Raw genomic sequence first — 18,875 nt, 5'->3', positions numbered from 1 at the left:
TACATTAGTCTCATTCAATAGTTTAACGTCTTCCATGGGTGAAAATGTACATATACATACGGGACACTAATAAATACATTTCCAAACAAAGAATCAGGATTCAAAGTAAAGATGGCCAAATGACTAGTAAAGAGTAAAGAGCTGGAAATTTATTGAGAGATTGCTTCATTTCTGTCATCTCTAACAAAATGGAAAAAACAAAATTCTATATGCTGAAATTCTTTATTCCTATATTATTACCCAAATTATATCCCACTTTCAGCCAATCACAGAGGCGGCCACCTCCGTTTCCGTGCCGATGCCCGGCTCCCCGTGTGAGCGGCGACTTTGGCGGCTTTCCCTCGCTTTAGACCACACACAAAAGAGGAGGAGGAAAAGAGCGGAGGCACAGGTGACAGAGAGGGAGCATACAGACAACATCTGATACACTGTGGGAGAGAGGGACAGACAGCACGTGTTACTCCATTTGTACACCAAACTGAGGGATACAAAGTTCCTATTGGACTAACCTATCGCGGCAGGAACTGCAATCTCGGGCCCATGAATTTCCTCCCATCCGCTGCTGTTCTGGCCCAACAGAACCGGGCCAAAGAACACAAGTTGTGAGACTCGATCTGATTTGTACTCCCTCCTCATCCTACCACTGCCATGAGCTTAATAAGAAAAGAAAAATACAGGATCAGTAAACAGGGTTCACCAGCTTCCTCAGCACATCCACAATTGGCCAGCATCTAAAGATAGGAGAAAAAAGGGAATGAAATGGCATTTTTAAAGAACAGCAGGAGATGAGTTACAGCAAGGCTGTGCGATCTGAAAAAGGCCAGCATGGGTGCAGGTTTTTGTTTGAGCCCAGCACTAAGGCACCTATTCAGCTAGAATCAGTCTTCAATCAAAACCTTGATTACTACTTAAGTAGTGAATAACTTGAACCTGTGACTCACTGATTTGAACCAATCATAGGGGTTTAGCTTTTGGAAATCTCGATTGGGCGATGAGGAATACGTGATTGACATTCTACAGTAGCTCCACCCATCATGAAAATGATCAAGCTTCACTCTCCCACCACTAAGGCAAAGAACTGAGATGGATGGAGAGGGAAAGAATAATGAGGGAGAGAAATGGAAAACAGAGAAGGAGAGGTAGAGAATAGTGAGAGGGAGAGAGGAAGAGAAGAGTGAGTGAGGGAGCTTACTGAGGATCAGACACTCACACAGGGTTGGGCACTGCTGTTCACATTCTTCTTCCTCTGTACAAATCTCCACCCAGCAGTAGAAATACAGCTGAGAAAAAGCACAAAATGATCACTGGGGTTGCTGGACTGCATGCATACAAACTCCATCTATGCAAATTCGTATCATGATCGGATTCTTCTATGAAAAGGGAAGAAACCAAAGTTTGCAACGTGCCCACAAACACACACACAAATGTGACTGCTCATATTTGCTAAGTTCTGAAGAACAAACTTGACGTATTAAACCTGCAGTGTACAGACAGTACTAAACATGTAGGGTACAGAGTGTACTAACCCCAAAGTTTACACTGAGTATTAAATCCGTAGTGTACATACAGTATTAAACCTGCAGCATACAGACTGTATCCAACCTAGCGTATACAGTATTAAACCCAGTGTGTATACCATATTAAAGCCACAGACAGCGTCAAACCCCACAGTGTGCAGTGTCAAACCCACAGTATACAGACAGCGTCAAACCCCACAGTGTGCAGTGTCAAACCCACAGTGTACAGACAGTGTCAGACCCACAGTGTGCACCCGCCAGAGGTGATCGGAGTTTAAGTTTTCTTCCCAAAGTCAACAACCAGAGCACATTCTGGAAAGCTTTTTAGCCATCTTGCCGAGATTCATACGAAAAGGCCGATACCAATTGTGCATATCCACTACAAGTACATTAAACAATATGGGCTGCAAGCCAACAGTGTAAGTGCCATCAATGGCTGCAGATGGATGGCAGCGAGCTAGCTTAGCTCCTACCTGAGGATGTACTCCAATCCATCACTAGCGAGTGAATTAGTCTGGCATTATGTTGATTTAACGCGTTTTCCATAAGAGTTGTCACAATAACTTATGTGCATCAATTCTTTAATGGAAAAGAGGCTAGCTATAGCTAATTTGACAGAATTTCAGTTCCTCATTCATCACAAAATTACAAAAAATTAAGCAATTTAGGCCTTATTTCTTGCCTTTGTTTCAATAAAATTATGTTTTTTTAACATTGCGAATCATAAAATAGGACAACTTCCATTTGGCTAGAGCATTTCTTTTTTTAGAATATCTGGAGCTTACTCTTTAAAACAAAAGTGCACACAGTGCAGTGTACGCACAGTATTAAACCTGCAGTGTACAGACAGCATCAAACCCATGATATACACAGAATTAAACCTGCAGAGTGCAGTGTTAAATCCACAGTGTACAGGCAGTATCAAACCCTCAATGTACAGACAGTATTAAACCTGTAGTGTGAAGTGTGAAAAAAACCCTTCACCTCTTCCATACTTGGCTCTCCAGTCTTGGGGTCAATGAAGGCAAATGTTTTCACATCAAACCTCCTGACCTGAGACAGAGACTGTCCCCAGCGACCCAGGAGCACAGAGCTCCTCTCACTGTCCAGAGGGTTGGGACACCTGGGAGTAGCACAACCAGCAAGTTAGCTTATCTCATCCCAAAGGCAAGAAAAACACTAACATGTCCCAATTAATATCACTCATACCCCTCCAGCCCTGCCCTGACCAAACCCTTAATGAAGCCCACTGAGCCCCTAATCCATGGACACTCAAATCTGGCCCTCAAATCCAAATACAGCCCTAGTATTCTTTTTCCACCAAGTAATTAAATTAAAGATGAGTACTACTGATTGGCCGGACTAATTTCACACTAAACCCCCAGGTAAAGGGAGGGTCGAAAACCAGTAGTTCTTGGCCCTTAAGGACCGTGATTTGAGTCACAGGGCCCTAATTATTCCGACAGATCCCTTACATCAAAGGTGTCAAACTTCATATCTGGAGGGCTGCAGTATCTGTAGATGTTTGCGATTTCCTTTCAATCAGCAGCCAATACGACCTTGAGAACAAGGTGTGTTGACTCACCAATTAATGACTTAACTTGTACTTAACCATGTTGAAAACCACCACACTGCAGCCAATGGACTGGAGCTCGACACCTCTGCCTTACATACTCACCTCCTTCAATCCCTCTTCTGATCAGTCATGCTTATGAACCCCACTGTACCCCTCCCTCAGCACAAAAAACCACCCTCTCCTACAATACCCACAAATCCCCCTCACTTAGGACTACAATATCCACTATCCCACTCCCTCAGCAATACCAGACTCCTCCTATTCCCTCCCCTTACCCATTATGCAGCAGCGTCCAGAGTGAGTGCCTGGAAGCTGGGAAGGCAAAGCAGTCTCGCAGGCGTAGAGAGTCTCCAGGATTCTGGGAGGGCCTGGCAAAAGACACCTCCACGTGCACAGGGGTTCGCAGGGACAGCTCCAAAGGCAGCTCGTCCTCAGGTACAAAAGAGGAGAAGGAGCCATCTGAGGAACAGAGGGATGTCAATCATCTTCAAGGACCAACCAGTGACATGAGACTAATTGCAGTTTTCAATCCTGTTTTTTGAGCACAAGCAGAATGAGTTAAAATGCTTTACTGAAAGAACGAATGTAGACATGTGAATGTAGAAGAGTGATATTCCAGTATGAAACATCACACTTCTCACTGACTGACCTCAAACTTTCAAAAAACTTGAACAGAACGAATAATAATATACATTTTTTTTATTGTTTGCCCGCCCAGTCCTGTGCATTACCTCTAGCTATTCTCATCCTCACTTTGGGAGTTCCCACTGCAGAGACAAGAGGGGGTTTAGTGGGGTCCTTGGACAGCAGGCTGGTCTGCAGCCTCACTGACCCAGCGTACAGACACCGGACCTGCAGTCTATGGGACAGGAAGAAGACAGCCTTATACTCTTACATGCACGCATGTACACAAGTGCACACCCGCACTCTTAAACAAAAACTGAGAGTGGAAACATAAATTTCAGTGGACACAGAAGTCTGTACAAGTATTTGGGGGTTAGATAAATAAAAATCCATTTTACATGCTGTAACCATATGCATTTCATATTCCAATTGTTTTTGCATTGATCAGATAAAAATGGCAAAGCTTACCTGAAAGGTGAATCTCTGGCTTCAGTCAGAACCAGTGGCAGTGCCTCTACCTCCACTTCATACCTCACCACCTTCCCAAGTACCTGTTTGAGAGTGTGGGCAGGGAGAGGACCAGTACAGATAGACTGTTATAATGGACCGTGAGTGCACTGCCAGACAGAAGCCCAAGGAAAGCATTTTATTGACTTGCATAAACAACCTCTACCTTAAGGGCCGTCGGCAAAATGCAATTCCTCTGGGGGTTGTGAAATGTACTTAAAAATATTATACATTTTTACAACCATTACTGAAAATCTCAAACTTTTAAAAGTCATCTTGGTTCCAAAAGGTGCAGAGAGCAGAACGCAGCCAGCTGACAGAAAGAAACATTAAGCAATTTACAGGATACCCCAAAATGGAGTCGGACTCACCACTCTCTTTGCGCCACACTCTGTCACCCCAAATTTGAAGACTGCCTGGTCTGTGCTGGTAGCTACTGGGGTACACTGGGGCTGACCTTTGACCCTGAGGCTGCTGAGGGCAATGGGAAGCTGAAAGTCTGAAGTATTCACTGAGAACACAAAGTTTCCATCCAAGGAGCAGGCTGGCAAAAAACAAAGGGAAGATTGAGAGAGTGCAAGAGAACACACAACAGAGCCTCATGGGTGACTTGACCTTCATGGGTGACGGTAACAATTCCACCTCCATGATTGTGAGCCTCAAGCTTTAAACACATGATTTATTACTGTACATCCATTTCTGGGAAATGTGCAATTGAGACCAAATGCTTAAGGTCCATTCTGTTGCTTCAACCCATGCAACACAAACAAGTACTCATCTACCTCACAAATAGACAGCCATTACCGTCAATTCTGTGATAACAAATGGATTTAAAACGGCAGAAGCAGCATCCAAGTTTCAGACAGGCATCTCGAGAGATGCCCTGGGGTCCACAGGACACCCTCAAGGACTTCTGTATTCTGCAAGTTCCTGAAATCACTGAAATGTAAACAGGGGCACGCTGAAAACAAACTGGGCACCACATTTTCTCCAGTTTTTTTTAAATACCTTCAATTAACATTGTCATACAGCCATCCATTTAGGTAAGACAGTAAAACAAAAATACTTACGTTTAAGGTCGGGAGCTTTGTATTGACTAAGAGGACAACTGATGTTCACCCGGTACCACGGACCTTCTTTCCCCACTTGTACCTCCAGAGCCACTAATACTGAGTCACCCTGGAGAGAAGGAGAGGGCTTAGAAGAACTTGATACATACTGGCCACAGCAGAGACCGAACAGAAACCATTTTTCACCTCAATATGAGAATAGCAGCTGTCATAAAGACTGTAGAAGGACAGCTGTCCGTCTTCCTCTTGCACCGATTTCACGCCGCATTTTTCCTTAGTATCATGTACCGGGATCCTGAACTCATCATCTGGGGGAGATAGAGAAGATGAACCTCAAACTGGTGTTACAGCTGGCTGACTAGCAAAGACAAAATTTAGAAACAAATAGTGTTCGTTTGTAGTCTGTGGTGGACGTAGGCCTAAGAGAGCTCCACGTTTTGTTCTACGAAATAAATTACATCCATTAATATCACCACCTTGGATTTCGATGCTGTTAAAAAGTAAGTTGCTAGTAAGTTGGTATATTGAACTACAACAACGGTCGCTTTCTGGCAACCGTCACTCTAGTTTCCATACTAGCCCGTCTGCACGACAACCGTTGTAGTTTCAACATAGCAACTCACTTTTTTAAAGCACATAACGACGGTTGAGATAATGGATGTAATTTATTCCGTGGAACAAAATGTGAAATTGCCTTTGGCATACGTTAACCACAGACCTTATTTTCGACAGAAAACGAAATCCCAATGGGAAAATTAGCATTGTAAATCTACTGAGGGAACCCATGGCGAAAGAAACATCCGGGTTGGCCTACAAAAATACGTCATCAATGCAAACCGCACACATTGAGTTGAACAGTCCCGTAAAGTTAGCTTTATTAAAAAATATATATTATTTTTAACATAAAGCCAAAACGATCGTAATAGCTTTATTTTTTCGACTTGACTGTTTCGCTTTCTTTCGTTCAAGTTGCGCTACCGACGTTCAAATATAGCGGACACGAGAACAACTTTACCGCTGCACATGTAACTTGAGTGAGTAATGGCTACCCTTAGCTGTACCCTTCCTCTTGATGTGTCTTAGTACAATGGACTCGAAGGACGGAAGGGCCTTCACCCCAAGACCTTACTTGCGCGAAATATTGTAATTACGATCTGAATGAACTCTCACCCTTAACTTGTAGGTTGTTTTGTACAGCTAGGCCGAACTGCGCGTGAATATGGCGGCTGGTGCAGGTGACGGATGGCTTGGCATCCTGGGACCGGAGAGCAAAGTCGCCGCTTTGGACACCCTGCGCTAGGAAAACCAGCATCGCACACACTACCAGCCTCATTTTATTTGTAAAAATGTTTAATATTTTCAATTTGATAAATTGTAAGTCTGCAGGTTTTATTTACCACGGAAAGGAGTGGTAAATAAATAAAGTCTGCCATAAGATTACTTTTCCGACACTAATAACGACGATCCATTTAAATCTTAATTTATAGAACTGAAACGAACGAGTAATTTCTTTGAAAAGAATTTCGTAGATACATCCCAGTAATTTAAAGACTGATGACGTAGAAGTCGATTTTAAATTTGATTCCTAATTGGCTGATGGAGACATTGCCACGCCTTGACTAAACATTTCGTATTCTCCTGCCAAAACTTTCAGTATTGTTTTTTCATAACATTCCGTTGTTTTTTCGTCCTGTCCCATCATAATTAGATTGTGAATATAAACTTGGAAGAGCCAAACTACTTTGTATTGTGCTCAGGTGGCTTTCATCTAGATGCTTCCCTCCGAGCATGGCGTCGCCTGGTGGTCGGAGGAAATATTTCCACTACGTTGACATAAGCTAGTGATTGCTGTAATGAGGTCTACTCATAGACCGTATAAAAATAGGGTTTACTGAACTTCCTTATGCGCAGAGCTGTAAATAGCTGTTGGTCTGATAAATTAGAAATGGTTTCTTTCAGCAAAATGCCAATGATTGGTTAAATCAGTGATTGATATCAAATGTTGGCTTGAGCCATATTTGGTTTCAATCAGCCTCCTTTTCCCCACCCTCATCAATTCCTTTCCAGAGTTAAATGTACTGTTAATAGTCACATATCCTGTTCCAACCATTACAAAATGCTTGGGAAAAAAGTGACATGCACTCGAGTAAAATAATGAAACTCATCAGTGCAATAAAACAAAACAAAAAAAAAAAACTTGCCAGACTAAACCTGGAATTAAATGTGGCGTGATTTATACTCACACTCTTCAAGCATATAAATCTCTTCCACTCTGAAGTGCAGATGAAAATCACCTCCCCCACCCAGCCCCACCCCTCTCTTTTGCATGCCTGTCACTTTGGCTCTCATTTTGCAATAAGTCCAACAGACATAACTTTCTCCGATTGTTTTTCCCTTTATGTGCCTCTGGCCCTTTGGAGATGGTTGAAAGTCTGCCAACAGTTGCAGCCCTAGTCCCCGTGAGCCAGAGCTGGGCAGACTGCCATTCCTCTGGCCTGTATCAATCCAAAACAAACCCTGTGGAGCTTCCCCCACCCCCGTGCTCAACTGCACATTATCATTAGGGGGGGGGGGGGGGGAGAAGAGCAGGGATCTTTGGGCAGTTTTTAAAAACACATGACCTATAATTCATGGTAGAAGCAGCCATCACTGTGAATACTATTTCATGAAGAGACTTCAGCTCCACTCCCCTTTGTGCATTCCGTCTTGTTTGTTCATGGGAATGGTGTTCATAGCAAGAGCAAATAAAATGTTTGAGTCAAGCCATAAACAATACAAATGTGCAAATCTAATTATCGGTGACCTCAGCACATCCGGATCACAGTGGATCTGGGCAGTGCCTGCTCTGGACGGATGTTAAGGGAGATCTACGGAGAATCACCCCCACCCACCCTCTCTACAGCCAGCAGAGCCCTGCACCCCTCCTTCTCCACTGGCCCAGTATTTGTCTAGAATCAGCTGAGCCACCACACCCTGCTGAGAGAGATTTGTGCAAAACTGTACATAATGAGACATTCCATTTTGGTCACTTCCCATAGTTGTCATTCTGGTCTCAGCAAAGGCCAGCCAAGGTTTCTTGGATTGTTTTTTTTTTTTTTTTTTGAACTGCCAGTAGGTGCTGAAACCTCATGTGCGTTTAGCTACTTTAATACAAGTGTTTTCATGCACATTTTTAAAACATTTACACTTGGTTGGTTGATAGATTCTTAAAGTTAGCAATATTTGAACATACAATCCTTGAGGGGATTATAAAAATAAAAAACAAAAACAAAAACAATGCCCTCTGGTTTTGGAATAGAAAGGCTACATATGAGAACAAGGTTTTCGCTCCACAAAATCTCAGAACCTCAGCTTTTACGGTCAACATGGGTCCTTTCCTCTTTCCCTGCCCCAGCTTGCGTGTTGGCAGTACAGTTTTTACAGGCGGACCTGGGAGCGTCACACATTTTGGCTTCTCAGATGGTGCAGCCCTCCATGCAGGTTCTCTGGGACGGTGAGCATACCTCTGTGGAGCACCAAAAGTGGATCTGTTGGACAAGGAGACAGATCAACAGGTTAAGTATCACAGCATTGCGTGATACTTGCTCGCTTACCACGCGGGTGACATGGTCGGACAGCGTCCCACCTCTTCATCGGGGGAGAAGGGAACCCTCGGTGGCAGGTGCTCGAATGTCGAGATGGTGAGCTTCCTGACGGGACTCGGGGGTACAGGAAGAGGAGGTTGCGGGGGGTATGGGCAGCTGAAAGCAGAAGGCATTAGAACCAGAAAGGACATTCACTGAGCATATTGACGACGATGACGGACGACCACAAAACTGCCATTGGGGACTAGAGGATGCCTACTGGCTGTACCCTGTAGATACAGTCAGGAATCCCAGAAGTACGGTATAGCCAGATTGTACACTATCACTGGCTCTCATTTGGCTTTATTACCACTGTACTCTATGAATGGTTTTATTTGCTTCAGTCCAAAACAAAGGAACAAAGCCATTATAAAAAGAATACATTTTTAAAAAATCGGCAACAACAAACTGTATGCAAGTGTGTGCGTGTGTGTGTTGGGGGGGGGGGGGGGGGGGGGGGGGGGGGGGGGCAGAGACAAGTATGGGCAGGTAAACCACCACACTCACCTGTGGTAGATGATCCAGGGAGTCTGTTCAGATATGGAGTAGGCCAGGCAATAGTGCACCAACAGTGCTAGACCAGGGTCAGGGGCATTCACAAGACCCAGTTCCAGGAAGAGTGGCCGCCCCATATGGTTCTGAAACTTCTGGCTGCTCTTCAGGTAATAGCTGGTATAGTTCTGGTCTGGGAGTGGGCAACACATTGAGTGACAACTGATTATTTGGTTTTGAAAATAGAGGTTCCCTGAAGAGAATATATTATATATATGCAAAACAGACAGAAAGATAGCACCACTGTAAGTAGGTGTACACACCTGTGGCAATCTTCAGATAAACACCCACTGGCCCATCAGTCTGAATGGAGGGGCTTTCCTCTGAATGGGCTGCACCCCCATCTGCCATGTACCCTATAGGAACAGGAGGATAACAAAATGGCCTGAATAAGTAAAACTTTTAAAGTAAATATGCATGAATGCATACAGTTATGGCCATTCGTACCCATGCTGGAAAGCCACATGGTGGCCTGTTATACACAGCCAATTCAGGCACCCGCTTCTCCTTACCAAAGCCAAACAGGCACTTAGTTGTCCAATGAGACCATTCAAAGAAGACCTTTCACACACTAATCTGTGAGCTTTAGAATGCCACTGTCCACTGATTCTACCATTTTTTCCCCACCACCAATACTATTGAGTGTTTATATATATTTAAAAAAAAAAAAAGAATATTTCCCAATTTAAAAAGGAGAACTGAAAAAGTGCACAGCTAATAGCTGTAGTCATTTACCATTGGCTATGATTGTAACATTCTTCCAGCATCGCCCTGGCCCAAAATTCAAACAAAACTGGATTGCACTGCGATTTCTCTGTCCCTGAAGGCTCATTTCTCAATAAAATAAACTGCCATTAATCTTTGTATCCTATCTGCATGTCTGGAAAAGTCCTTGAATGTACCTTCATGCCAATTTTATTTGCATAGCACTTTAACAGAAGCACCATCAAAGATACTTTACAGAAATCAGGACCCAGGAAAAACTGGGCAAAACAGTCTGAACCCCAAAAATCCAGTAAGTATGATTTTTAAAAATGAATGAATTAATAAATAAACTCCCCAGGGGAAGGGGAAAAAAAAAAAAAAAAAAAAAAAAAAAAAAAAAATACTTTGAGGACAGCAAACAGCCAGTATTAATAAACTGGAAACCAAACCAGTTTCTCACGCTACTCCTAAATTATGAATCGGCAACGTCATGGCCTATGGGGATGTGCATCAGTTCACATTGGCTCTTCATATCCCCACAGATCTAAAGCTCTGCCTGGGGCCTCTCACCATGTGTGGGGAGGTAACATGCCCCAGTCAGGGCAGGGCCACTCACCGTGTGTGGGGAGGTAGCACGGCCCAGAGTCCGGGCAGGGCCCCTGTCCGACTGGACCACATCCAGGACCACAGAGCCGCCGAGCGTCACCAGGGAAACCGCAGTCTGGGGGTGGGGGGGATGGGGACAGGATGTTGCATCACAGGATTAAGTGTGGGGGTGGGCCATATTATACTGACCTTTTGAAACTTCACTTTATGCCTCACAGCTCACCTTGTTTAGAGATGGGTGTCGCAAGAGGACAGGACAGCCATTGTACTTGTGATCCAAGTTTGCTCAGGACTTTAATGCCAAAGGTGTGTTTCTGATCCTGTTTAATAAATTCAGTTGTCAAATTACCACTTGTGGATTCATCACTTTCTCTTCAATTCTATGGCGGAGCCTTAAGCTTGTTGGGAAAGTCCTCAACATTTAAAGTTTTTGTAAATATTTTTTTAAATGCCTCATCCTCACCAAATCATATATTATTTTCCCCAACACAAAATTGCATACGCCTTGTATTATATTTATACGGTACAAAGCGGAAAAAACCCGGCAGTGACCCAAGGCAATTACTGACCTGATTAGTCATGTGACAAGATGTAAAGGGGAAGGTCAGAATGGTGCCATCACCACCATGCTTCCTCACTGCATACCCACAATCCTCTGGGGTTTCCAGCAGCCTGATCTCATTCCCCTTTATGTCTGTGGAGTTGCACAGGACACCAAGCCCATTACTAGCCTTCACTCCCTCCAAACTGCACTTCCACATCAACACAGAAAAAGGCATCGACCAAATGTATTCATTATAATATAGTTAATATGCATGTTGCACACAATCCTATCTATATGCAATTCAGTGAAACTTGCCCATTACTGAAACACAAAGAACATTTGGATCCATTCAGGTAAGATGGCATATACACACACACGCACTTACCCTGAACAAAGACATCCCACACACCAGGTGGCAGTCTCACACTCATGTGATCAGCCATACAATAGACCTGAGGCTTGTAGGCTGTAGGATGTTCTGTGGCTGGAGACTGCGTGGTGGAGCCAGGTGAATACAGACACTTTAAATCCAAAATCTGCAACTGCTGAAGTGCTATGTCCCAGTACCTCACATGCAGAGACAGGACAGAGGGGGACTAGTGGGGGGCGGGTGGGGGCAGGAGAAAGACTGGTTAATGTACACCATCTGCAGGTCCAACAGTTACAAATACTCACTGCACCTGACACCAGACTCTGAGTCAGTTTAGCCAAGTTCACCCTGATCCACATCAAACACCACGTTAAACAATAGTAAATACCTGATGCAGGATCAGTGGCTGGGGCCATACACTTCAAAACAGCCAGAGTTAGGTGTCAAAGTGATTAATGCCCCCAACAGGAAATCAAGGGGAGTATTTCACAAAGCACAATTACAGAGTTAGCAGAATAACTGCACTGAGTAAAACCTGGAATGGCTCTTTTTTACTTCAGTCCATGTTACAAATTTGGGAGGATTCTGGGTCAAAGCAGTTATCCAGCTCTGCAATCCTGCTTTCTGAAACAGGGCCTCAGACCAGCTTACCCATCCTTAGCTTACTGGATACAAATATCCAATCCAGGCTCACTGCCTGGTTGCAGGGATACTTACCAAGGTGCAACTGTAGCAGGCAGGGAGAGGTGAGGAGAAAGTCAAAACTCCCAGCTCCCCGATGTACAACGTATAGGAGCAATCAGGATCAGTGCTGCCAAAAGGAATCCACTCTCTGACTCTCTGATCTGCCAGAGCATTCCGGCGTCAGTGCTTATAGTACAGACTGTTGCATAAATGTTCAGGCTATTTTCTGCCTTAAGCATACAGAATGTGAAATGTACGATTAATAACTTAATGCAGCAGTTTGCCCCATGTCCAATGAGGCTATTTGTTCCTTGGCTCATGCATTACGTGCAACGCCGCAGTTTCACCGATCACACACACTCGTGGCAGTTAGAGATCGATCCATGTCACTGGGCAATGTGTTAAATGCATGTCAAGCCAAATGGCACAGGTGACCTTGGATAAACCGCACAACCGCACACCTACCTTCGACTTCAATGGAGGCCGGGTGAGCAGAAGGTAGAGTGATGGTCATTTTTTTCGGTTTACAGGTTAAGGATGGCAGGGGGAAGAAGGGAGGGACCTGGGGGCCAGCCAGTGGCAGGGTGAGAGAAACTGGGGACACAGATGATTTTAGACGAGACCCTGCTGGGCAGGGATGTACTGGATGGGGATACTTTGCACGGTTAAAGGAAGGGTTTCTGTGGTGATGTGGGAGGAAGGGCAAAGGGTGAGGGGGGGATTTAATTGGACCATGAGGCTTCTGTAAGGAGTCCATAGATGGGTGCAGCAGGTGCTGGTTCAGGCGGCTGTGTTGATAAGAGGGAGGAAGAGGAGGAGGAGGAAGAGGAGATGGACGGACAGCGGGAGTCATAGGCAGTGAGTGAGTATTAAAGTGGTTGTTTGGATTTTGTGAGTTGTGAGGACGAAGCTGGGACACTAAATCATAATACGGGAAAGGGACTGGAGGACCAGCAGGGGGAGACGGGCCCGTGACTGGATGCAAGGGGGGCGGTGGCCTAGCGGAGGTGGGGTCACGGGTCTCACAGTCGTCAGGAACGAGGGTTCGAGCTGTGGGGTTGGCGTGAAGATTAGGGGGTTCATGTGAGTGCAAGACAGGAATCACAAACGAGGGGTCAACAGGAATTTGAGGGGTACGGGAGGTAGAAGCGGGTTTCGGGGGGTACACTGGACGATAGGGAAGAGGGGGATCCTCGGGATGAGTGAGGGGATTTTGGGGGCGCTGAGGGTAGAGAACAGGCACTCTGTGGGAGAGGTGTGGAGAGTCTACAGGGTTAGGATTGTGGGCGGTTTGATATGGGGGAATGGCAGCAGGGTAGTGGGGCTGATGCCAGAAAAACATGGGGAATTTGGGGGTGTGCTCAGGGATGGAAGGAGGGCCGGCGGTATTGGGACTGGGAGCAGGGGGTGGCGTCAGAGGGGCGGGGTTGAGTGGGGGATAGGAATATGTGGACAGAAGAGGGGGGGAAGAAGGCAATTGGGTAGAAGGTGGAGCTGGACAGGAGAAGGCACTCTCCTTTTCTCCTGACTGAAGGGACAGGATGTACTTCCCATCCTAGGAGAGAAATATAAAACCATTTACACACCACAGACACACACAGACACCCAATATGCATAATTTTAATGAATAAATTACCACAAAACACATGCTCACACAAAGATTAGCTCATTCCTAGTTTAGTCTCTTACAAAGATGATTTACTATTTTAAATTGTCCCTCTGGCCATAACCAACCTTAAAAGCGACTCCGCAGGTGTTAAAGGGGACAGAGATGACCAGCTTCCCAGGGTTCACCTCCACGATGTACCCACACTGCTGAGCCACTGATGCCAAGGACCTCCACTCATACCCCACTGCAAGAGGGAGACACAGGATGGTAAACTTTGAGGTGGTGGGGCACTCTACAGCGACCACCACCCCCCCCCCCCCCCCCCCCCCCCCCCCCCCCCAAACACTCAGTCTACAGCCTCTACAGTGAACACTTCCCAACCTAATCACCCCCTCTCCCCAACACACACTTAATTCCAGCAAGGGGTCAAACGCAAAATCACAACCTGCGCAAACTTACTGTCGACTCCAATGTCAGCCGCAGACCCGTTCCCCCCAACTGTTACAGTCATGCCAAAGGGGTTGCAACAGAGGGAGAGGGGTGTGGGGGCCGGCAGGATAGGGCAGGACATCCTCACAGGGGTCCCCCACCAAATCAACGACAAGACATGACTCCCATCCTGACAGAGAGAGAGAAAAAAATGGGGGGGGGGGGGGGAATAGGAAGAGATGATGGGTTTTCTGTGAATATTTGGGGCATTTTCATTTCTGCACTTAGTTCAGTTTAACCACAAGACTGGACAGTAACTAGCCAGCGAGACCCATACTGTCTGTGCTACCTCTCATCTGACATATACTGAGAGTCATACTGATAGGCGGTATAGGGGCAGGGTTTTAGGGGGCTGTGGGTGTACCTCTTGCCTGACATGACAGCCATCATAGAAAGCCGTGAAGACCAGGTCCCTCCATGTGGTCTTCACAGAGTAGCCACAGAGAGAGGGCAGCTGCGACAGAGAGAGGGGGGGTGTCTGTCCTGTGAGGGAGACCGTTAAATGGGATTGTCAGTTCTGCAACAGAGTGTCCTTATGCAGGTTAAACAGGTTTGGTCAATCTAAATCACTCGTAAGAAGCAAAGGGAGCCTAGCTCAGTGGCACTGGATGGAGGCCGATTGGGGAGGGAAATGGGGGGGGGGGGGGGGGGGGGGGGGGGAGGCTCTCCCGCCTCTCCACCAACTGATGTCCATGATAGCAAAACTTCACCCACTACAGAGCCACTGCGGAAAGGCATTGGCTGGCCCACCCATGAAAGAATAAAAAATCAATGCAAGTTTACAGTTTCTATACCACAGTTATGTCCATCTGAATCAAGCCCACATGAAAAGCATTCATGCATGGGCCATGCAAGGACTCTATGGCTAGGCACATGCTGCTGCAGTCTCAAAGCACCCCAGTTTGTACAAGGTTCCTACATTACAAACATGTTGGAAAAACTCTATATATCCACCTCTGAAATCTTACCTTGATCTATCATGAGGCGCGCCGATTCACTTTTTCTGACGGTGAGACTCATGTTGTTGTACCCACACTGCACCAAGGCCATCGTCCGCAGCCAGAGCTCATTTACCGGAGAGCCAGAACCAGGAAAAATGCCTGTGACCTCCCCTTGAGACAATCTTCCTTCCTCTACACCTGAAAGAGCATGCAACAACGACAGGGTTCAGCATGAAAAACACCATAAATCCTTAGCTTCAGGAAAAAATAAATTAAAAAAGAAATAATACATCTTTAGGCTACGTCAAAATTCGGCATTGATAACAAAGACCGACAAATCAAAGGTTCCTGCTGTTCACCAGGGAGGGCTGAATCCGACTGATATCCAGCCTGGTACTTCACTGATCCAGAAGACTTGATGTTATCCGTGCTCCTTGAGTTGATTTCCCCAAGAGTACAACCGTTCGATTGAGAGGACCAGCCCTTCGTGCTGACATTGTCGCTTTGATCTGGACTCCCTTCTCGGGCTGCCTTCCCCGGCGATTCTGTGTTTGCTTCCGAATTTTTCAGGGTTCGACTGAAGTTCTGAGGCACAAATACCTGCTGATAAGACTGCCCAGTTGCGTTAGCTGGACCTAGACCTGCCCGTTTCCCGTTCTCCACTCGTTCTTCATTTTCGCCATAGCCGCTGAATTTCTTGTACAGGCCGTCTTCTCTTGCAACATCCAGGCCGACTTTGTTGCGGTAGCTCAATGCTGTGCGGCCAACCACGAGTCTCCCAAACCTTGGGCTGAACTTACCGTCCTTTTTAGTATAAACGTGGTACCCTCCATTTAAGTGGCCGTTTGCCTTCAAATCACGTGCTGTAGCTAAAGTTTTAATGTCTGCCGACTCAAGGCACGCACTTAAAGTAATCAATTTATGTGCAACAAAAAGAAAGAAAATACATTTCCCCATTTGTTTCCAAAACATCTTAAAGTTTTGCTGTTGCTTTTTTTACGATCAGTCTTTACCGTCTCTGGTCTTTACACGGATCGCGCGAGTCGAAATACACTATCTTGAAATTGACACTGACAGACCAATAGAATCTGTGTTCTTTTGTTACATTTTCACGCGTTCCAACGTCAATGGATTTGTTAAAATATCAAGCCTATTAGCAATTCTTCACAATTGTTTAAGGCCTTCTGACCTATTAGGTTGTGATGGTTGGAAATTGATTATTTTATTTTATTTTATTTTTTTAAGATTTGTTTTTTTTAAATAACTCTGATGTCGTGTTCAATCTTAAATTTCAAAGGTTGAGCTGCAATACGTAGGCTAGACAATTCTGCCAAATTAAATAATTGCAAGTGTGTAGTTAATTAGCCTACAGATATACAGGCAAGCTAAGCAGAAACGTCTCTCGGTCAGTCAAGAAGTAACTAGGCCTACCAACAACTTTAAATCCAATTCCTTATAGTCAATAATCCACGCTGCTGCTGCTGCTTTTTCATTCCCCATAACCTTGCTCTGCAACATGTTTTTTGTCTTTCTCGCAATAGGTTTTCCATTTCAAGTTTAGTTTATTTATTTATTTAGCTAATCTGGTGTGCTACCAAGGCTAGGCCACAATCAAATAAGGGGTGGACAGGTATATGTGCTGGTTTTTGTTCCAGCTAATTACCTTAGTTTTAGTTTTCTAATAGCTCAGCGTAAACTAAACCGGTTCACTCCTGTACTTAAGTACAGTGAAATATTTAGGATGCACTTGCAGTCTGCGACTGTAGCTGGTACTTATCCAGGACTATACAATGTCAGATAAGTGTATGATTGAATGAATTAAATAATTAAGAGCAGAAGTTGGCACAAATTCCGGAAACGGATCGGCCCTAGTTGTGCACCCCTGATTTAAATCATTTGAATATCTTAGTTACCTTCCAAAACATGTAGGGAATCAGTTAGCGTATTTTCAGTTTAATCCAAAAAAAACAACACCTTTATTTTACGAGCTTTCCATCTCCTAGACTTTTTTAAAAAATTTTAAATTTTTTTAAGAAAATGGAAGTACGGAAGAGGATTAGGGCCACGTGCAATTTTTTTTTTTGAGTTCTGACTTTAAAGTCAGAACTCAAAAAAAAATTTCACATGTGACCCTAGTCCTCTTCCGTATGGAAGCATGTTAAACTCATTAGGTGTCTTTTTCCGTATTCTGAGAGAGATTGGTGGCTACAAGGTGTAATACAACCATCTCTCATCTAGAGGTCAGCCGTGCATCACATCTGGTTGGTTTTCCCTCTTCCCTTCAGGGTGCCCCTGTCCTGTCTGCACAGCTATTGGAAATCAAAGCTCTCCAATGGCGTAGGAGAGCATTCTACGTGCTGGTACCTGTTCGGGACTTAAGTAAACTGTTATGTAAAAAGCTTGGGGGAATAAAAAAAATGGCGCTGTAAAATGCTAACTCCATTTCATTGTCCCTCTTCGGAGACATAAATGCATGAATTTAAAGCAACGAATGGCATGTCTGCGGGTTAAATTACACATTGTATCCTGTTGATTATGTCTTTTGCGATCATTTCATGGATCGATGTGTGCATTTCGTCATAAAATAAGTGAATGCATCACAACGTGCTACTACAAATAATAATAAAGTTGTTATCTGGTTATTGTCTGGAAAACGGTTCTGGAAAATCACAATGCATGGGTGTTTTTCAGTCAAATGACTCTACGCGTTCAACAGAAGTGCAGCAACTAGCCCTGTGCAACAGGAATATTCAGATGTAGCTAAACTACTACAATTACGCCAGTGCTATTACTACTGCTGCCACGACTGCAACACATTTAGCCGCGCTGCAATGTATGAGCCAAGTATACTACACTAAATTACATAATATCTCCCATTCCCTCTCCCTGTTCGACATCTGCTTTTGAGAGAGTTTGGGGTGGGGGCTAAACAGAATTTTATGCTAAACAGAACAGTATGTACACCGACTGACTGGTCTTCCACTACAATACAAGCAATGCATGAAAAAAGTCAGAGCAGAAGCGGGGGGAAGAGATGGGTGCGGCTCCGTGATGACTCATATTTTGGGTTGCCTAGCAACGGAAAGAAGTTGTTTTCTTTTCAAACGTTTCAAAGCAAAATATGTGTCTGGATTTCATTGAGAGATTGAAAGAGAGAGAGAGAGAAAGAGGGAGAGAGAGACAAGGACAGTGGGAGGAAGAGGAGGAGTGGCAGAGTTCTGTTAAAGAAGAGATGATGTCTAAGAAAAGTTAGTTAACTACAGGGGATCCATCACATCAGTTTAATGTTGATTACATGGTTTACAGCTACATTTAAATCATGAAATAATACAGAAACAGTTTTTAAAACTAATAATACTAAATACATGAGACTGTATGTAATTCTTACAGCACCCCACTGGTCATTTTTATTGGATAAAGACATTCAGTCACAATGGTTTGCTTTATTTCAGAGACAT

General features: G+C 44.6%; 2 protein-coding genes across 5 annotated transcripts; both read right to left on the bottom strand.

The window, feature by feature from the left end:
- Nucleotides 1-127: 127 nt before the first annotated feature.
- Nucleotides 128-6,981, bottom strand: LOC118216328 (zona pellucida sperm-binding protein 4-like). Of its 4 annotated transcripts, none has more exons than XM_035397418.1 (12): nt 6,465-6,979; nt 5,481-5,602; nt 5,295-5,403; nt 5,029-5,163; nt 4,596-4,768; nt 4,186-4,268; nt 3,825-3,952; nt 3,369-3,552; nt 2,502-2,640; nt 1,193-1,280; nt 510-653; nt 128-428 (listed from the first exon to the last, which is right to left on the bottom strand). In XM_035397418.1, the coding sequence occupies exons 1-12, from the start codon at nt 6,625-6,627 to the stop codon at nt 259-261; spliced, it is 1,638 nt and encodes a 545-aa protein (XP_035253309.1). In that variant the 5' UTR covers nt 6,628-6,979; the 3' UTR covers nt 128-258. The 4 variants fall into 4 exon arrangements, with proteins under 4 accessions (XP_035253309.1, XP_035253310.1, XP_035253312.1 ...); XM_035397419.1 differs by having other exon boundaries at nt 1,211-1,280; nt 6,465-6,976; XM_035397421.1 differs by lacking the exon at nt 6,465-6,979 and adding an exon at nt 6,310-6,406.
- A 1,432-nt stretch (nt 6,982-8,413) lies between these two features.
- On the bottom strand, nt 8,414-16,485 carry LOC118216148. The gene is made up of 15 exons (XM_035397182.1): nt 15,777-16,485; nt 15,445-15,615; nt 14,841-14,959; nt 14,447-14,606; nt 14,113-14,231; nt 12,844-13,933; nt 12,412-12,539; nt 11,710-11,920; nt 11,350-11,474; nt 11,004-11,100; nt 10,791-10,895; nt 9,733-9,825; nt 9,425-9,602; nt 8,920-9,034; nt 8,414-8,821 (listed from the first exon to the last, which is right to left on the bottom strand). Exons 1-15 carry the CDS (start codon nt 16,387-16,389, stop codon nt 8,750-8,752), a joined length of 3,396 nt encoding a protein of 1,131 aa, XP_035253073.1. The 5' UTR covers nt 16,390-16,485; the 3' UTR covers nt 8,414-8,749.
- Between the last annotated feature and the right edge of the window lie 2,390 nt (nt 16,486-18,875).

Source organism: Anguilla anguilla, chromosome 17 (genome assembly GCF_013347855.1).
Source record: "Anguilla anguilla isolate fAngAng1 chromosome 17, fAngAng1.pri, whole genome shotgun sequence".
In the NCBI taxonomy this organism is placed as follows: Eukaryota; Metazoa; Chordata; class Actinopteri; order Anguilliformes; family Anguillidae; genus Anguilla; species Anguilla anguilla.
The sequence above is the reverse complement of the archived record's forward strand: the minus strand, read 5'-3'. Positions and strand labels throughout refer to the sequence as shown.

Coding starts and splice junctions, on each gene's coding strand:
- LOC118216328 (XM_035397418.1), bottom strand. CDS start 6,627: ATGAGGCTGGTAGTGTGTGCGATGCTGGTTTTCCTAGCGCAGGGTGTC. Junction 3,953..4,185: donor GCCAGAGATTCACCTTTCAG/GTAAGCTTTGCC, acceptor CCTGTCCCATAG/ACTGCAGGTCCGGTGTCTGT. Junction 429..509: donor TGCAGTTCCTGCCGCGATAG/GTTAGTCCAATA, acceptor TCTCTCCCACAG/TGTATCAGATGTTGTCTGTA.
- LOC118216148 (XM_035397182.1), bottom strand. CDS start 16,389: ATGTTTTGGAAACAAATGGGGAAATGTATTTTCTTTCTTTTTGTTGCA. Junction 11,921..12,411: donor CCTGCTACAGTTGCACCTTG/GTAAGTATCCCT, acceptor GCCCCCCACTAG/TCCCCCTCTGTCCTGTCTCT. Junction 9,035..9,424: donor CCCTGGATCATCTACCACAG/GTGAGTGTGGTG, acceptor TTCTGCTTTCAG/CTGCCCATACCCCCCGCAAC.